Source organism: Mirounga leonina, unplaced genomic scaffold (assembly GCF_011800145.1).
Source record: "Mirounga leonina isolate KUSES-001 unplaced genomic scaffold, KU_Mleo_1.0 Mir_91, whole genome shotgun sequence".
NCBI lineage: Eukaryota > Metazoa > Chordata > Mammalia > Carnivora > Phocidae > Mirounga > Mirounga leonina.
This window is the reverse complement of record NW_023270839.1, coordinates 47555154-47573306: the sequence shown is the minus strand read 5'-3', so window position 1 is coordinate 47573306 and position 18153 is coordinate 47555154. Positions and strand designations below refer to the sequence as shown.

Here is an 18153-nt window from a genome sequence, read left to right as displayed (position 1 = left end):
AATGGTCCTTCATGTTCCTTCTAGTGTCAGCATCTGAACTTGCTTGGGAGTTATGATGGTCATGGTGGGGCCCTTTCCTAGGTGGGGAAACAGGCTCAGGGAGGCAAAAGCCCTTGTATCTGGGCACTGGGCTTAGCTAGCAGGCAGAGCCGGAAGGGGGATGGGGTCCGTGTCTCCCTCCACTTTGTGTGGTCTCTGCTCTGCTCTAGTAGTGTTCTCTGGATGTGCCAAGCTTTCTATGGCCACAACGTACATGCCCTTGGGCTCACGAGCTGGGTAGCTAATACTTGTCAGGACTGGCAGTAGGAGTTGTGGTAGTTGGAGGAGAAGAGGCTTTTCCAAAGATGACACAAAAGTCAGAACTCATAAAGGAAAGGACTGATCACTTTGATTGCATTAAATATCCATACCAACTTCTATAATAACCCCCAATTCACCAGAATATGAAGAAAAGACAAACAGGAGAAAATATTTGCAAAATATATAAAAGAATGAATATCCTTAACACACAGAGAACACTGAAATCTATAAGCATCACCGCAATAAGAGACATGGAAGATTCACCAAAGAAATATGAATATGTATTACTGTATACACGATATAAACATCCTTCTAGGGGATTCCACTCAGTCATTAAAAATGTTCCGCAAAGTTATGAATGAAACAAAACAAATCTGTCTCCTTCTCAGGGCTCCCATGCATTTGGATCCCCAAATCCAGCTTGTGTGGGCAGGTAGGACCAGCTGGCCGCTTAGGGCCTCTAGGTCAGGCCAGCGGCGGGGCCTGGTCCTGAGTGTGTGGCATTCCAGAAAGCAGCTGAAAGGGGGAGGGTGGACTCAAGGGGAGGAGCCAGGTGTGGGTAGAGAACACCAGGAACCAAAGACACCAAAGTCAAGGCTAATAGAGTAGAAACCGCAATGGGGGCCCCGGTAGCTATTTGGTTTGAGTCTAACTGCAAAGAGGCTGTCCCCAAGTTAGCAAGTACCTGGTGCCTTTGGTCTTAGCTCATTTTGCCATCCCTGTTGGTACTTGGCACAGTCGAGGGCAGAGGCTCAGCCTTGCCAGTTAGCAGAGGGTAAGGGAGGCCTCATATTGAACTGCTTGCACTTTTCTCTCGGAGATTTATTTATTTACTTATTGGAACTGTTTGCATTTCACTGCACTGAGATTTTAGTCCCCTCTTGGCAGGGTCTTGCTGCTCTGTCCTAGCTATTTATTAAGCATCTACTATGTGCCAGGCGTTGTGCTGAGTGCTGGGGATACAGCAGTGATCACAACTGACAAGAATCCCTTCTTTCCAGGAGTTGAGCATCTGTGACCTGGAGCAAGGGTCTGGGCCACGGCTGGAAGGGCGTAGGACAGTGGAGCATTGGCAGTCCTAGGGCAGCAGCCTGGGAATCTCCTAGAAGATCTTGGAGAGTGATGGTGAGCCACCTCGGTGGGGTCTCTGAGCCTCTGTGACAAGAGGGCAAAAACTCCTTTCCAGGCTATGGGCTGGGAGAGGCACTATACGCAGTTCAAGCTACATTTTTCTCTGGGTTATGGGGATCCCAGGCAGAAGCAACCAGGTAAGGGTAGTAGGAGCTGATAACACCTGCAAGCATGCCAAATTTCTGCTCCCACGTGGCCCAAGAGTATAGCATGCCTGGAACCTGGAAGCACCACAGAGGCCACCTCGCTCTCCATTTAGAAGCTGTGAAAACTGAGACCCAGAGAAGGGGAGCTTTTGTCATGACTTAGAAGCAAATAAAACAAGGGACTTTGAAGGAGAGATGAGCTCAGGCAGGTGCATGACCCATGCCCCCGGGCCTCACCTTTTTCTTTTTCCGTCCCATCCTCTCGGGGCCAGGAGTGTTTGGCCTTGTTTAACAATCTTGGGGACCAGTACCTGAGATTGGTGGGTGGTCAGGCATCGGACCTGCCCAGACAGTCGGCCTGAGCACCTTGGAGTCTTTGGGGCTTGGCAAACAGTAGGGACGTCAGTGTTGCATCTGGGCTGCCGTACGCTGGCTCTGGGACCTCGACAGGGGACATGGGCAGGGGGATGGGCAGGTGGGGGCAACCTGGAGCTTTCTCAGTAGCGGGACATTCTTCCAGTGGAGTTGTCCTCAGGGCTTGGAGCCATGAGCAGCTGCGTAGGGGTCAGCAGCTGAAACAACTAGCTCTTGGTACCCCCAAGGAGGTAAAGACAGGGGTGTGTCTCTCTCTGTCCAGTCCTGGAAAAGCCCAGCGGGGTCACCTGGGCAACACTGTGTGACGTCATAGGGGAGGGCAGAAGTCACACAGATAGAGTCCAGGTATCATGGGGTGGGGGCTCAGAAGCCCTTCTCCCTGTTTTTGGAGCTGGATCCTGCCTGCTCTCTGGCTTACTCAGTCCTCACCCTCCCTGCTCTTGGCACCCCAAACAGCTCATCAACCAAGACTCACCAGTGGTTCTGTATGCCAAGCCTCACTGAGGTGACCTAGAAACTATTCACAGGAAGTTACAACTTGGTTAATAACAACTATTTCTGTTAAAGAATCCTACCTCTTTGGGTGCCTATAGTCTCTCGCTTGTTTAATAATAATAAACACAAAATTCGAGAAAATGGTTTCCTCTTGGAGGCTGGGTGGGAAGAGGGTAGAGAGAATGGGGAGTAAGTAGGTATGTTATTGTAACGTCTCTTAGATTGGGTGGTCGGTTAATGGGTGTTCATTACATTATCAAAAATAAATTATAGGGCGCCTGGGTGGCTTAGTCATTTCAGTGTCTGTCTTCGGCTCAGGTCATGATCCCAGGGTCCTGGGATCGAGTCCTGCATTGGACTCCCTGCTCAGTGGGGAGCCTGCTTCTCCCTCTGCCCCTTCGCCCCCTGCTCTCTCAAATGAATAAATAAAATCTTTAAAAAATAAATAAATAAATTATAAATAACCAAAGAGGGTCAACAATGGTTCTGGGTTATGGACCCAATATCATGACTAATCCATTTCCGAGCCCCGCAAGAAATTATTACAAAGATATCAGTTCTTTTTACTGAGCACTTATTATGTGCCAGACGTGGTTCTAAGTGCTTTTCTGTGCAGTAAGAGGGCAGAATGAGGAGTGATTGGCCCTTGGCCTGGGGTGAGGTCTGCTCCGAGGGGAGGCTTGGTATGAACTGGGCCTGGAGGCATGGTCAGGAATCCTGGGCTAGCAAACGTGAGATTTGGGGTACTGTGTGGGGTTGAGAGGTGTCTGGAAGACTCCCGTGGCCTGCCTCATTCTTCTGCCAGCAGTTTTTGACCCCGTTTTGAGGGTTCTTCCCATTTTCCTGGGTCTAGGGACCAAGCGCTGGGCCATCCTGGCAGCAAGAGGCGGGAGCTTATGGCTTTGTGGGGACCTGCTCCTTCCCCCTCTACGCCTAGTCTAGAGGAAGGCAGGGAGGATGTGGCTCTCCCCAGTTTAGAGACAGAAAAACTGAGGCCTCACCTATGATTGGAATTGGAAAGACCAGCCAAGCTCATCCAGATGGCTGGGGATGAAAGCCCCTACCACCCTAGGGTACCTCCTCCTTCCAGTTAGTTCCCAAGACTGCAGCAGCAGATTGCGGGGGTGGGGGGGGGCGGTCAGTGCCGCCCCAGGGCCTACACGAACCATTCAGGGCCCAGTTCGGGTTCTACAGCAGGGCTGGAGAGGCCCGCAGGGCACTTCCAGAGCCAAGTTGAAGGAGGCGCTGTGGCTCCACACCTCCTCAAATTCCGCAACCCCCTGCCTCACCGTGGCCCCTAGGGCTGCCCCTCCTGGGCTCTGGCCTCTGGGTTCTCAGCCAGCTGCCCTAGCAGGCATCCGAGTTTGTGCCCCTGGAGCCCCAGCCTGCTGGCCTTCCTGCCTGGAAGGAAGATCATGCAATTGGACGCTGGTTCCAGGCAGTCTGGCTCCAGAGGGCTAGCAAGCCCTGTGCGCTCAGCAGCCGCCAGAAGGGCCTTCCTACTACCTCACTTGAGGGCTGCCTAGCTCCCTGGGCCAAGGACCCCTGGGACACTCACTCCTGTGCCACATGAACCTTCCCCCCAGAACTGTTTCCTCCTGGCCGGTGAGATAGCCATCAGCCTGGGACTGCATGTGGCTTTCCTACTTAACACCACCGTGAACCCCACCTCTCTCCCTGCCTCCCCTGCTCCTCCTCTTGCCTCATCACCCTTCCCTCTTAAGGGGAGCTTTGCCTCCCCCGGCCAAGGGAAATGAGCCTGCTCCCCAAATGCCCAGGGGCCAGCGCCAAGCTTGATGACTCAGAGAGGTTCCAGTGTGAGGAGAAGCAGGTAATGAGTGATCTCATAGCTAATGGGTAACCCTCCCCACCTCCCCCCAGGAGAGAGCCCTTGGAGTGGCCTCGTGGCTGGGCGGGGGGTTAAACACAGCCTTTTAGAGAGCCCACAGCTGTGGAGGGCACGCCGTTGGGCTGGCTCTGAGGCTGGCTCTTGGGGAAGGAGGGGGCCTGCTCCCCCCGATGGCTGTGCACTGGGCTTGCTGGGCAGCAGGAAAAGTCTGTGTGGACACGTGGTTCACAGCTGTCCACACTCCCTCATGCCCTGTCCCAGGTGTCCCTTGGGGCCTAAATATCCCTGCAGCAAGTCCACAGAAGTGTGTCCCCCAGAGCCCCCAAACCTGGCCTTCTGTTCCCCGTTCCCCATAGTCCTGTCCCACACCCCTCGACACCCCCCACTACTCCCCTCGTCTGTTCTTCCCTACCCCCATCACTCTCTCTATATTTTGTTTGGGCTGTTGCATTGGGCTTCCCGAAAAGGCAAAGGATGATGGGAAACTGAGCGTGGTTCTGTAGCAAACGGCAGCTTATAGCTGTGTGATCTTGGTTCAAAATACTAACCCTCTCTGAGCTTTGGCGTCCCTCCTTATACAGTGGGGAAATCAGCGCTGCTATGAGGACCGCAAGAGGCAATCCAGGTACAGCTTAGCCCCGACTCTCAGCTGAGTGTTCCAAAATTGCTCCTTCTTTCCCTTGCTGAACAAACTGGGACCTGGCAGGTTTTCCACAGCAGACCCGGGCCAGAGAAGCAAAACCTGTCCTTGGGGGAAGTGTGCTCACCTCCGCCAGTGCTCGAGCCTTCCCACGCTGCCCCCGCAGTATTCCAGCCCCAGTCTCCCCTCTTCTGTCGACCCACTCCATGCCCGGCTTCCAGGCCCATTCCTACAGCCCCACCTTTCTCCAGGCAGGCCCCCTCGCCAGAAATGGCTCCTGCTTTCCTACCTCAGGTCAGTTTGTTCTTAGGGACTGGCTCAAGACACTGCCTCCAGGAAGCCTCCCTGACTCCCTTCATCCCCTGCTCTCAAGGGTCCTCTCTGTGGATGGTGACACTGGCCTTTGTCTGTGCTGAGTTCACCCTTCCCAAGTATTAAGCCTGAGCAGGGGCGTGGGTCTCTATTCTCCAAATGCCGCATCATGTCCCCTCAGCTGGAGTGGTATATAGAGCAGGGGCTCGCTTGTTGGCTGAAGGATGGCCGACTTCGGGAGGGCCCCCTCCTGTCCTTACAGTGGTGAATCCACAGCCTGCCTCGCCTTACCCTGGGCTCAGCTCAGCCCTGCTGCGAGCATCTGGGCAAGTCCCTGGACTCATCAGGGCTGCAATTCCTCATTTGCAAAGCAGCAAGTCTATCCCTCCTCACAGGGGCCTGGTGGGGGTCAGGTGCTGGGCACAGGGCAGGCAGTGCTGAACCCAGCTTCCTCCACGTGCACGCCGGGGTGTGCTGACCTGAGCCCCTGTGGCCCCAGCTTTGCAACAGGGGACTTGGGGTGCTTGTCACAGGCGTGCTGTTCTCCTTCCTGGCTCAGCAGGCACATTTATTGACCGCCTTGTTGAAGGAGGCCTCTCAGCATTTGGTAACCAGAGTTCTCATTGGGGGCCACCGGGGCCCATCCTCATGTCATAAATCACTTTGCTAAAGATGCAACGTGGCTTTGGGGCATTTTTCTTTTGAAAAAATCAATAACTCGTTAACAAAGAACTAAATAAAGGGGTAAGCGATGAAGGCCACCTGCCATTCCCTTCCTTCAGAGAGAGCCGAAGCCAGACCTGCCAAGATGGAGTAGGGGGTCCACTCAGGGTCCACTCAGGCTTGGGGGGGCAGTAAGCTCACCCCTCACCCCGACTCTTCCAACCCACAAATCTGACCAAGTCCCTCCTCTGCCTCAGTAAACACTTCAGAAGGGCCCCACTGTTCTCAGGAGAGATTCGAACTCTCCCACGATGCCAGGTGGGGTGCTCACTGGATGAGTGAGGGATGACATTAACATCAGATGCCTTCCTCCTCCCCTGTGGTTCCTCAGAAGCCCCCACTGCAGCCTAGGATAATGGTGCCTGCCCCCCAGATAACCCTCCTTCCTCCCGAGTCCAAGCTCGCCGTGGCCTTCTCCCCCTACTAGGGCACAAAGAGTTGGTGTGTGAACCTCATAGTAAAAGCTGACAATTAACAAGCACTTGCTATGTGGCAGGCCCTCCTCTACACATTTTACACACGTTAACTCGGTTGTCACAACTACTCATGAGGTAGGTACTACTCTAGTCCCCATTTCACAGATGAGAACACAGAGGCAGAGCCTGGAACAGAAGAGCCAAACTTCAGACCCAGGCCATCTGGCTGCACAGTGTGTTGATAACCATAGCCCTTGCCCTTGCCCTTACTGAGGTGCTTGTGGGGAGTCTGGGGGGCCTGCCTTGCAGCTGCGATGAGCCAGCAGGCCTGAGGAGCTCGGGTTACAGGAAACTGCTTATTCAGGCCTAGTGGGCCTGGGATCCCTGATTCCCTCCCTCTCAGATTTCCCTGCTCAGCACCAGGCCCGTCGCCCACACCGCCCACCGTCTCTACAAGGAGCGCAGCCTCTGGCCCTAATCTCATTTGAGGCCATGAAATCACATTTGCAGCATATTAATGCAGCGCCGAGCTGGCCCAGCCCTGCCTGTCTCCTGGAGGACAGGAGCCTGCCAAGCAATCTCTCGGGGAGGCCGCTCCCGGAACACCCGCCGACAAAAAGCAATTATACTTTAAGAGGAAGATTAAAATAATATCTCCCCCCCACCCCATGCCCGCCGGAGGAGGGCCTCAGCTCCGTGAGGCCCCCACCGCCTGCCAGCAGTGATTCAAGGGCAGGCTTCCTGCGGGATGAGGGGTGGAGGCAGACTCAGCCTTCTCTCTCCTGCGTGTGCCTCTATGGCTAGCCTCTCACCTGACCGCGTGCTCCCCACCCTCTATCTCCCCCAAGTTCCCAAAGGAAACCACGCCTCTCTCAAGCCTCTGGGCCTTTGCCTAAGCTGTTCCCTCCCCCTGGAATGCAGCCCTCCCACCCTTGTCTATCTGGCAAGCTGCCATTAACCGGGCACAAGGATCATAGCTAATGTTCTGTGGGCATTTAGTATTTTCTTTCAATTTACTGCATATTCAAGTCCGCGATCCTGTCAGGGGACAACAGAGGAAGTTAAGTCCCAGGGCTGGAAGATGGCAGAGCAAGGGTTTAAGGACAAGTCTTCACCCTTTTCCCCAGGGTAGGCCCAGTGGCTTCCCCTCCAACATCCAATGACCACAGTGGCCTCGCTGTGGTCTCTTGTCTCCCGGAGAGCTCTGAGAGGCCAGGCCTTGGCACAGAATCAGGGTTTAACACACATTTCTTGTGCGGAAGAATCATGCACTTCCTCACAACAGCAGAAGGCCTGCCGATGTGTGTCCTGCCCGCCCCTGCCTCCCAGGCTGGATCCACTGTGCTTTCCAGTCTGTCTCCATTCTGGAAGTCTTTGGAATCTCCTCTCCTCCAGGAAAATCTCCTGAATTACAGTCAGGCTAGCAGATGATTTAATCCTCATAATCAATGCTGCAAAATCGCAACGTTACCCCCATTTCACAGAGGAAAAAACAAAGGGTCAGAGAAGTGACTTGGTCAGGAACACCCAGTATGGGGCAGAGACTGGGATCCGAGTCCAAAGGCCGTGTTTATCCACTGCACCTTCTTGGCTGTAACTCTCTCTCACCCCCTCAGGTTGGGAAAGGGCTGGATTCTGCCCTGGGACTATTTATGCAACAGTTTTTTTCTCAGTGTCATCTGCCAACTCCAGTGGGCCAGGAGGGTTGCCTGGGGACTCTGAGCCATTGACAGCCCAACCCATCCCCAGTCCTGCTCTCAAACCACCCAGCACCATGAGCACAATGACTCGTTGGGGTCATCTTAAGACTCAGTAATCTGCGGGGCGCCTGGGTGGCTCAGTCAGTGAAGCGTCTGCCTTCGGCTCAGGTAATCATCTCGGGGTCCTGGGATCAAGCCCCACATCGGGTTCCCTGCTCGGCTTGGAGTCTGCTTCCCCCTCTCCTTCTGCCCCTTGCCCCGCTTGTGTGCTCGCTCTCTCTCAAATAAATAAATAAAATCTTAAAAAAAAGACTCAGTAATCTGTCTTGGCTGGACTTGGTGTCATATGGGGCCACTGGGAAGAAATCTGTTTCCCCAAACTGCTTCCCCTTGATCCTGTCACATTGCCTAGAAAGCCCATCAATGTAGGAGTCTCCCTGGGAAAGAATGCTGCAAGTCAGTCCCACCTCTGTGCTGATTACTGTGCCTGAGAAACCAAAATACATGGGGGCCCCTGGATTCCAGCCTGGCTTTGCTACTGACTCAGGGGGAAGGATTAGATAAGCCATCCACCTCCTCTAAGGGCTGTTTCTTGCTCCAGAAAATGGACATTATGAAAGCTACCTGTCCCCCTCCCAAGACCTTTATGATGCTTCAGTGGGCTTCACAGGTTCCCCCTTTGCCAGCCTGGCTCAGAGCAGCCTGGGCAAAGAGGTGATGGCAGAAGGCTCGGGGTCCATGGAGCCAGCACACCTGCCCTCCGTTCCCGTGGCATCCCTGCAACTCCCCATCCCACAAACATGCTCTCTCCACTTCTCCCTGCTTGCTATTCCCTCACCCACTGCTACGTTCCTGCTGCCACAGCTTTGCTCACACTGTCCTCTCCACTTGGAAAACCCCTCTTCTCAATCTCTCTTGGAATCCCACCCATTCCTTGAGGCAGGGATCAGAGGTCCCCCTGACATTTGTGAGGTGGGTTTTCACGAACCAAGCAATAGCCCACCCTCTTCCTCACCTGACTTCACAACCTCACCGTCAGTAGGCACTGCTCTGCCCATTGCACAGATGAGGAACTTCAGGCCCAGTGAGGTCAAATGATTTGCTCCAAGTTACACTGCAACTAAGAAATAGGGTCCTAGACCTAGGTCTTCTGACTCCTGGCCAGAACCGGTTTTCCTACAGCAGACCGAGTCCTTGATGACCACCCAGTCATGCCATTGCTCCCTCCCCAGGTCCCAGTAGCCCTTACAGTCAGCTTGGAGAGTCACTGTCCTCCATCTCCTCCTATTGCCTCTCCCTGCCCAGCCTGGTGGCTCCCCACGGGCTGAGGGGATACAGCTACCTTGTTTACTGCTGGGGAATGGATGAACAGACAGATGGATGGATGGACGTATGAGCACCCTGGGCCCAGGAAGGCTGGACCACTGGACTCTAGGTCAGGCTGTCAGATCCAGATCTGTCTGAGGAGGGAAGGCCCCACTCATTCTCCATCTGTCTGCAGAAGGGGCTGGGCCCTGCTGGTCTCAGCTGCTCCTGAGCCCAGGACCTCTGCAGAACCAGGCCAGGACCAGGCCGGGGTGTCTCAGTTGACTACTGACAGGCCAACCCCTGACCCGACCCAGGTCAGGCTGGGCTGGGTCCCGTCATTGTTCCCTCCCCGCAGCCCTCCTCCAACCACTGTTTTATTAAAGATCAATTCTGAAAGATTGGTTTCACATGTGGTTTTAATTTCACCCCATACATCACACATGCCGTATCCCCAAGTCTCTTTCTTCTCTGGTAGAGGCTGCACTTGAGGGGGTCTGTACAGAAATGAAGCCAGGAAGGTCCCAAGGAGGTGCAGATCTGTGTGCGGGAGGGTGTGTGTCCCATGTGTGTCCACCAGTGAGTTGGTGTGAATCTCTCTTTGTGATGGGGAGGGTCTCTGTGTGTCCAGGATGTGACTTGGGGGGGGGGTCTGTGTACACCCACACATCCACGAGAGTGGCTGTGTTCAGGAGGGTCTGCTGGGGGGGCACATCCACCTTCCAGGGGTGTAAGTGAAGGAGCAAAGAGGAAGATGACATAAAAGGCCAGATAACTGGATCCTCCGCCCCTCCTCCCTCCTTATTTCACTGGGAAGGTAATTTCTGGAGATGAGAAGCCCACCACAGTTCCCTCCCAGGGGCTGGCTGGAAGGACATCAGAGGCAGGCACCCCTTTCCACTCCATCTCCCCCTCACCAGACACATATCACACACACATACACACACACACACAGCCTCCAGGAGGTGTGAGTCAGCAGTAGCCCCTGGCTGGAGTGGGGGAAGGCAGAGATGGGGGAGGGCAGCAGGGCCATCTGGCATGCTCGGTACAACAATCTGCTAATGGAGCGTCTTCCTAGACTAGCACCCAGGCTAGGCCAGCCTTCTCCACTCCGAAACCTGGTATTCAGGTCCCAGAGAGGGGGGCCCACAAGTTCCCATCACCCCTCCCCTGGGAGGCCAGCTAGGCAAAAAGGAGCAACCCTATTTTCGAGATGCAGAAACTGAGGCCCAGACCCAGCCGTTTTGCCCAATCTAAATATCACTTATTCCACGCTTCCTGCAGGGCAGGGCCAACTGTAAGCTAGCTCATTTCTCTTCCCAGCAACAGAGGACACGGGAACCGCTCTCCTCCATTTTGCAGATGTGGAAATGGAGGCCCGAGGGAAGTTATGTAATCTGCACAAGGCCACACAGCTACCAAATAGATGCTGGAGACTGATCTGAAGCCAGGTCCCCCTGACCCCAGTGCACCTGCCTCCCACTGTAAGCTGCCTGAACCCCAAACCTCTTCCATGTCCACCCTGCTGAGCTCCAGGCACCCGGATAGGACTCCACAGGCCTACAGAGGTGACTTGGAAATCAGGCCGGGCGGGGCTGAGGGACGGGCTTGGCAAGGACATAAATGTGGGACCCCCCCCCAATTTCAGGTCTTATCCACTGTGTCCAGGGAGCTCTGAGGTCTCCTTCAGAGGCCCCTGGGGGCACAAAGTCTTTCAGTGCCACAGAGGGAGAAGCGGGGACATCAGGCGGCCTGCAGGGCAATTGTACATTTAGCTGATGGCCTTTCTCTTCCTGAGGGGGCTGGTCATGTCCTTGTCCCTGGGCCAGCCCCTCCCAGCCCGCCTCTCCTGCCAGCCTCAGCCCTCCATCACGGCGATGGGCCTGCACCCCTCCAGCGTGGGTGACAGCGCTCTGGGAACGCCTTGACAGAGCCTTTGTTCCACGGAAATAAAAGAAAATCGAGCTACAAAGGGAAACCTCAGGTAGCTTTTAACGGGGGCTCAGCTGCCTGAGGCAGAGTGTGTTTAAGCTGGAGGCAGTTGTCACAGGAGCGGAAGGGGGAGCTGCCTGCCATCCCCTTCCCACCCCCCCCACCTCCCCGGCCCCCGTGATCAAGTTTACTCAAGGAAAAGGCTCTTCCAAATAGCCGCAAAGGAGGAAATCAATGAAAATTGATAGAGAAATGTAAAGCAGCTCTCCGCCGGGTGTGTGTGGGTGTGTGGGTGTGTGTGTGTGTGCACACGCGTGTGTGCAGCAAAAGCATGCTGCCTGGACCCAGGCTGACCTGCCCAGGGCCAGGAAGGCCAGGGGCTGGGAGTCACTCCAGCCAAGCTCTAGAAGGGTGTTGGTGGCTGGGGGAGGGGCGGCAGCCAAGTCTCACTCGAGTTAAGAGAGAGATTAATATATTCAATCCGCTCGGGGTAATTGAGGGAACAATCGGAGTGTTTTTCTAAAGCCCATAAAACTGCCTCATTTGCAAGAAAGAGCTGACCTGCTCCAATCCTCTGTATTTGATGGAGCTCAGGAGGCGAGGGAGGAGGAGGGGCGACAGTGGGATCCCTGTACAGAGGGACTAGGGACATTAGCCTGGGAGGGGGCCAGCAGGCCCGGTCTAACCTGTTCTCACCTTTCCCACCTCTTAGTAGCAGCCTGAGCCGTGCCTTCTGGAGCCTCTGTTTCCCCACCTGTGAAATGGGTCCTGGGCGTCCTCCTCCGACAGGAAAGTGGGAGTGAGTAGAAGTGGAGGTTTCTCTAGGTGAGGGACACCAAAGGTCTGGCACTGAGGCGAAGGGGCTTGAGCAAGGAGGTGCCCAGCTCCTCCAGCCAGGCCAGCTCCCCACCCCCACCCTGAGATCAACCGGGCGGTAAAATTAATGAAATCCACATTGTGCGCCTTTCTCCGCTTGAACCATTTTTAGTCTCCAGGGCAATAGAAACGCGTGTGCAATAGCGAGCAATAAAAGGCACAATGAATTTAAAGGAGTAAAGAGGGGAAGAGAGTGAAGACGTGGAGTGCGCTGGCCAGAGGGGAGCCGCTGGGGCCGCGAGTGTGCAGGCCTGGAGCTCCGAATGGGGACCGGAGGGGGTGGGGCCGGGGAGGAGGGAAAGGAGAGGGGGAGAGGGACTGGGAGGGAGGGAACAAAGGGAGACAACGGAGCCAGAGGTTTAGGGACAGAGGGCAGAGGGGACGCCCGGCCAGCCGCCGCCAGCTCTCCTCCCCTCCCCGGCTCCTTAACGAAAGCCCCCGCCTGTTGGTGCCAAAGCCTCAATCAGAAGCCACAGGCTGCGAGCCAGGTGCTCAGCATTTGGTGATTGCTTTATTAGCTTTTTCTTCTCCTTTTTCCCCCTCCAGGGCAAAAAGAAAAAAAAGTGTTTAAAATGGAAAGACTATGAAAAAAAAAGACCCTTGAAAGCGTCATTTAAAAGGCTCCTGGGGAACGGAATAGTTTCCATGAAACAAAACTGCGATTGTTTGGAAGAGGTAAATGCAGGGCAGGGGTGGGGGAGGGAGCCCCCTGGCGCCCTCCCCTCCCCAGCTCCCGCACCAGTGGGAGGATGCTCGCTTGCACAGTGAAGGAGCCCCCAGGATGGCTCCCAGGGCTACAAGCAAGGCGTTTTTAAGTTCATGTTTCCAGAAATTTCATCACTGGGAATTTCCAGCCCAAGGTTTCTCTCTTAAACAGCTCTGCCTGTGGGAGTTTGTCCTCAAGCCTTCAGGATCTCCTAGAGAGGTCGAGGGAGGTGCCAGGAGGGATGTGGCCCCTGAGGGCTGTGGTGTCCTCCCCTGCCCTCCAACCCCCCAGGAGGCGTCGCTCCCCCTTAAAAGAATTGAGCCAGAGTCACCACCTGACTGTGGCCTGCACCTTGCTGCTTCCCTCACCCTCAGGGACCCCCCCTGCCCAGCCCTGGACAGACCACCCTCATTCTGGTCAGATAAACTCCCTCTTACTCTGGGGGAGGGAGGGCCTTGGGGTGCTGGGGTGGCACAGCCATGTGGTCTTAAACCTGCCAAGAGGATAAGGAGGTAGCATCAGGGACAGGATGAGCCTGGTGGAATTCTGCCCAGAAAGGAAGCCACTGAGCACCCTGAGCAGCTGAGGGCAGGAAACTTGCAGCTAGCTCGGTCCCATGCACGGAAAACTAAACCCCCCCCGCCCCCATGGCCTCTGCCGGTGCCCCCCAGTCCCCCATCCGTGGGTCAGGGGCCTAGGGAGTGATCTCTCTCCTGGAGTCGGGCTATACCCGCTGGAAATATTCGTGGGGGCTATGCCCTCACCCCCCAACACACACACGGGGAAACTTGAGGACTGGAAAAGGGAAGGTGTTCACTGCCCACATGATGTTACTGTGGGCGGATTGACTGTCCTGGTGGTCTCAGGATTGTGGAAATGCTGTGGCCCGCGGTGGTGTGTCATTTAGGGCCGTGGCTGAGGAGCACAGTGGCTCAGATTCAAAGTCAGCCACTGCCGCTCCCTTGGAGCCCTGCCTCCTCCTGCCTACTCACTCTTGACATTGCATTCCCAGCCCCCTGCCCTCTGCTCCCCGCTTGTCCCATGACCATCATCAGTTCTGGTTTAAAAACTGACACACAAGTTGGAGAACAATGGATTCAAGGGTTGAAATGCCTAATGCAGACAGGACTGAAGATAGTCTGGAAGGAACAAAATCAATGCAGAGAAGGCTTCCTGGAGGAGGTGATCTTGAGCCCAGAAATCCATTCCTGGCCCTGAACTGAATGCAGTGAATAAAGTCTCCTCTCTCCATCCTTCCAGATCACTGCCTCTTCTCACCACCTCACATTATCCCCCTTTCGGCTGTTTTTCTCCTCTTCAGTTGAGAGCCCAAGAGAGCTGGGTGAAGTCCTTCCCTCCTGGGCTCCATTTTCCCCATCTGCTAAGAGGGGAGGGAGGAGGCTTTCAAGGGTCCCTGTGGTTCTAGGCCACAACCGCTTCTCCGGGGAGCTGGCTACAGGTAGGAGGGACGGTGGCCCCAGCCCGTCTTGCTGCTGTCCTTCCTGCTGTGTCTTTGAGCTTCCAAGTCCCAGCTCCAGAAAGGTGCCCACCTTCCTCGTCCACCTGAGCCGAAAGAAGGCAGCCCCTCTATCCTCTGAAGGACCCCGCGGCATTGTCTGTCCCCCATCGGTTTCCTGGCCTTGTCATCAGGGTTGTGATTGCTGACCCCCCAGGAGGGAAGCTATTTTCCTCTCCCTTGAAAGCCATTTTCTTGTCTTGGTAGAAGCAGACATCTGACACTTTAAGAGGGAGAACGGCAGGGAGATGATAGCATTAAATAACAGAAATTAGAGCTGCCGAGGATGGCTCCGCCACCCAAGGCCCCCCTTCCCTGCAGCCTGCAAGCTGTCTGCGGGGCCCTGGCTCAGGCTGGTCACAGAGAGCAGGGGACCGCTTCTCCCTGCGCTCTGAGCCTCTGGTGTGTGTATCTAGCCCTGTGACAAACTAGGACAGAGGGGCCAGGGCCCCAAAGTCCTGGAGCTTGCAGCCTGAGGGAGTGGAAAGTCACATAGGAACCCAGAGACGCTCCAACTCCCTCACAAGTGGGGTTCTCAGCCCCCAGCATACAGTAGGTGGTCAAAAGTATTTGTTGATCTTTTAAAAGTATTTGTTAATGGACTGACGGATGAATGAATGAATGAATGAACGAACAGAGGCCAAAGTGGTCCACGTAACAGGCTGAGACCTGGCAAGAGACATGGGCCTCTGGGTCCCTTCCCAGTTCTCCTGGCACATGCTGCCAGATTGCTATCTAAACCACAGTTCACGGTGTATCTTTCTCCCACAAGAACTTTCTCCCCCCTTGCCTCCTTTCTCCTGCGGCCGGCTAAACCCTTTCCTTCTCCTCCGCCAGCTTATTCTTGTCCCTCCTCTTGGAATACCTTCCCCAGAGCCCGGAGCTGGCATCCCGAAATCTTGCCCACCCAGGATAGGTTCTGACAGGGTCAGCACTTAACAAATGTCTGATGGATGAATGAATGAATGAATGAATGAAAGATTCATCTCAAATGACAGCTCTTCTGAGGAGCCTGACCTGCACACTCCCTCACCAGAGCGCCCCTTCCAGCACATGACTTACAGGACTATATAATGCCCACACTGTATCCACTGTCTTCAAGCTAGGTGGCACTGTGAGCTCTGGGACTGACCTAGCTTTGGATCCCATGCACCAGTGTAAAGTTCCCCAGGAAGTATCACTGGTATTAAATGGAACCAAGCATCCTGGGGCATGATCCTCAGTTTCACTGCCTATGAAATGGGCAGCTACTTGCTCTACTAGCTTCCACCTGTGCTGGCTTCGAGGCTCACCAAACACACGGCCTGGCTGCAGAACACAACCGCCCCGGGAAACCCTCCTTCAGCTTGGACAAGGACAGGAGTCTCTTACTTGGGTCTGAGGCTGCCAGGATCCCGATTCCGGGCTGAGTCCCTCCTGGCCATGGTGGGAGCTGGAGGGGTTTGGAGGTGGGCGCACACAGACTTCTGTCTCGTGGTCACTTCGGCCTCTCTCAAAACATGGTGACAATGCATGAGACTGAGTTTGGGGACTAAAGGCTCTCAGGGGACGCTCACCCACTGGGCAAAAAAATCTCTACCCAGTAGTGTCCCTGCTCCGTGTGGGCTTTGCTCCATATTTCTGTCACCCCCTGGGACTCCCTGCCTCCATTCTCAGACTGCAGGTTCTCCAGAACTGAATGAGGCCACCCTAGGAAGGTCTGCTGCTCTGCTCAGTGAGGATTTGGGGACAGCCAGGCTTATCAGAGACTTTGGATCTGGGGGCTGGTGTGTGGGGGGGTGGTGGTGATGCCAGAACCTGAGCCGGGCCCCAGGGGACACCCACCTGCAGCCCGGGCAGCTGGGGCTCTGAGCGCGGTGACACGGGGTCTGGGCGGCCGGCCCCCGGGGGGCAGTTGGGGGCTGGAGGCTGAGGGTCCCGGTGCTCCCGGAAGGCCACGCTGTAGGCCAGGCCCCCGCAGTGGCGGGCCGTGGGGTCGGCGCTGGCACGCAGCAGGGCCAGGCTGCCGCGGTACCGGTACAGGTCCTCGTGCTCCCGCGCCCACAGGTTCATGCGGGGCTGGTCCGGGCGCGGGAAGACCGGGAAGATGGCCTCGCCCACCCGCTGGGCGGGGCGTCCTGAGGCCCCGCCCAGCAGCAGCGCCTCCACCCGCAGCTGCGCGTCGTGCTGCCCATCGTTCTTGCAGAACCCTGGAGAGGGGAGACGTGGGCTCAGGGGTCGTGTCTGGGGGCTCCCTGCCTCCCCCCGGGGGGTAGGGATGACTGGTAGGGCCCTGGGTGGGGAGGGGGAAACCTGGGCGGCCGGCCCTCTGAGTGGGAGTGGGCTTGGCTAAGCTTTCCCAGCGGATGACGGCTTGACACCTCTCGGACCCCACCTCTGAGCCCTCCCTCTACCGATGTGGGGTTTGGGAGGGCTCTCAGCCCGTGACATGGTCCTGAGTATCACTACTTGGAGGGAAGAGTTCAACCTGTCCCTGATCTCTGGTCACCTGAAGGCCTGGGACTTGGTTTCCCCATTCCCTCACAGCCCTCCTCCTCCAGGAAGCCTGCCTGCGTGGCCTCGCAGTCTAGGCGTGGATCTTCTGCTCCTTCCAGACCACTTATCTATTCTCTGTTGAGATTCCCGCCTTTCTACCTAATCTGGAAACTTCCTGAACGCCAGACCCTGGTCTCCACCTCTCCGTCCACCCCCATGCCCACAGTCCAGTGGTGCTCAGGGCTGGGCACCCAGGGCACTGGCTCCAATGTTACTCAGTGTGACATCCAGTGGGACTGGCCCCAAACCTGCTGTGTACTCAGCTTTTGTAAATTTACAAAGCCATTCCTCATCTGTCCTTTTATTTCCTCCTCACCCGACCCGTGTGACCAGCATCAGTGTCCCCCTGTCACACTGAAGGAGGCAGGGGCTCACGGAAGACCAGCATTTGCCCAAGATCACACAGACAGAGCTTTGGGATCCAGTCTAAAGTTCTGACCCTCCCAGTTTCCCTGAGGCTCCCTGGGGTCCCTGCCAGGGGCTGGGGCAGGAGTTACAGGATCCTTCTCTCCCCCCCAACCACCACCCTCACTTCATACCTTTGGGCAAAATAAAGACAAACTTGTTCCTGGTGAGGGCGAGGCTCTGGCCAGGATCCTGCTGCTCAATGACATCGGTGACAGCAGAGCAGGTAGGGAGGGGGTCCCCATTATTTACCTGCAATAGTACCCCAGCCCCAGATCCAGCCTGCAGGGGGTTCTCAGCTGTCAGCCGCAGGACGTATCTGCCCTCCTCGTTAAACCCCACACTTAAGACTTCAAATTCCAGATCCAGTATCTTCTCCTCAGCCTTCAACCTCTGGCTCTGCAGGGATGCAGGGACCCAGGGTTCCGGCCCCCTGAAGGCCATGAACTTGCCGGGGACTGACCCCCCGGCTGAGCGCTGCCCCCTCCCTCCCACAGCCCCAGCCTGGGCCCAGTCTGAAAGCCTGTACACTAGGCGCTCAGGGCCGTACCCCACCCCTCTCTGTTTGTTTGAGGAGAAACCAGGCAACAAGCCAGGAAGCTGGGCCTGTCATGGGGAACAAAGGCCACCACTGATCCCTCCCTTTTAGCATTTGTTCATTCAACAAATATTTATTGAGCATCTAATGTGTGCCAGGCACTATTTTAGGCATTTGGAATACAGCAGTGAAACAAATGAAGGATCCTGCCCTCCTGAAGCTTCTCTTCTAGTGGGGGAGGGAGGTTGGGACA

General features: G+C 55.7%; 1 protein-coding gene across 1 annotated transcript in view; it reads right to left on the bottom strand.

The window, feature by feature from the left end:
• Positions 1–17806, bottom strand: part of CCDC33 (coiled-coil domain containing 33) — a 100759-nt gene extending 82953 nt beyond the window's left edge. Inside the window, exons 1-2 of the mRNA XM_034994166.1 lie at positions 17497–17806; positions 16276–16611 (exon numbers count right to left, since the gene is read on the bottom strand). Coding sequence (XP_034850057.1) covers positions 16276–16611; positions 17497–17806 — 646 coding nt within the window. The remainder of the gene's footprint in view (positions 1–16275; positions 16612–17496) is intronic.
• Positions 17807–18153: the final 347 nt, after the last annotated feature.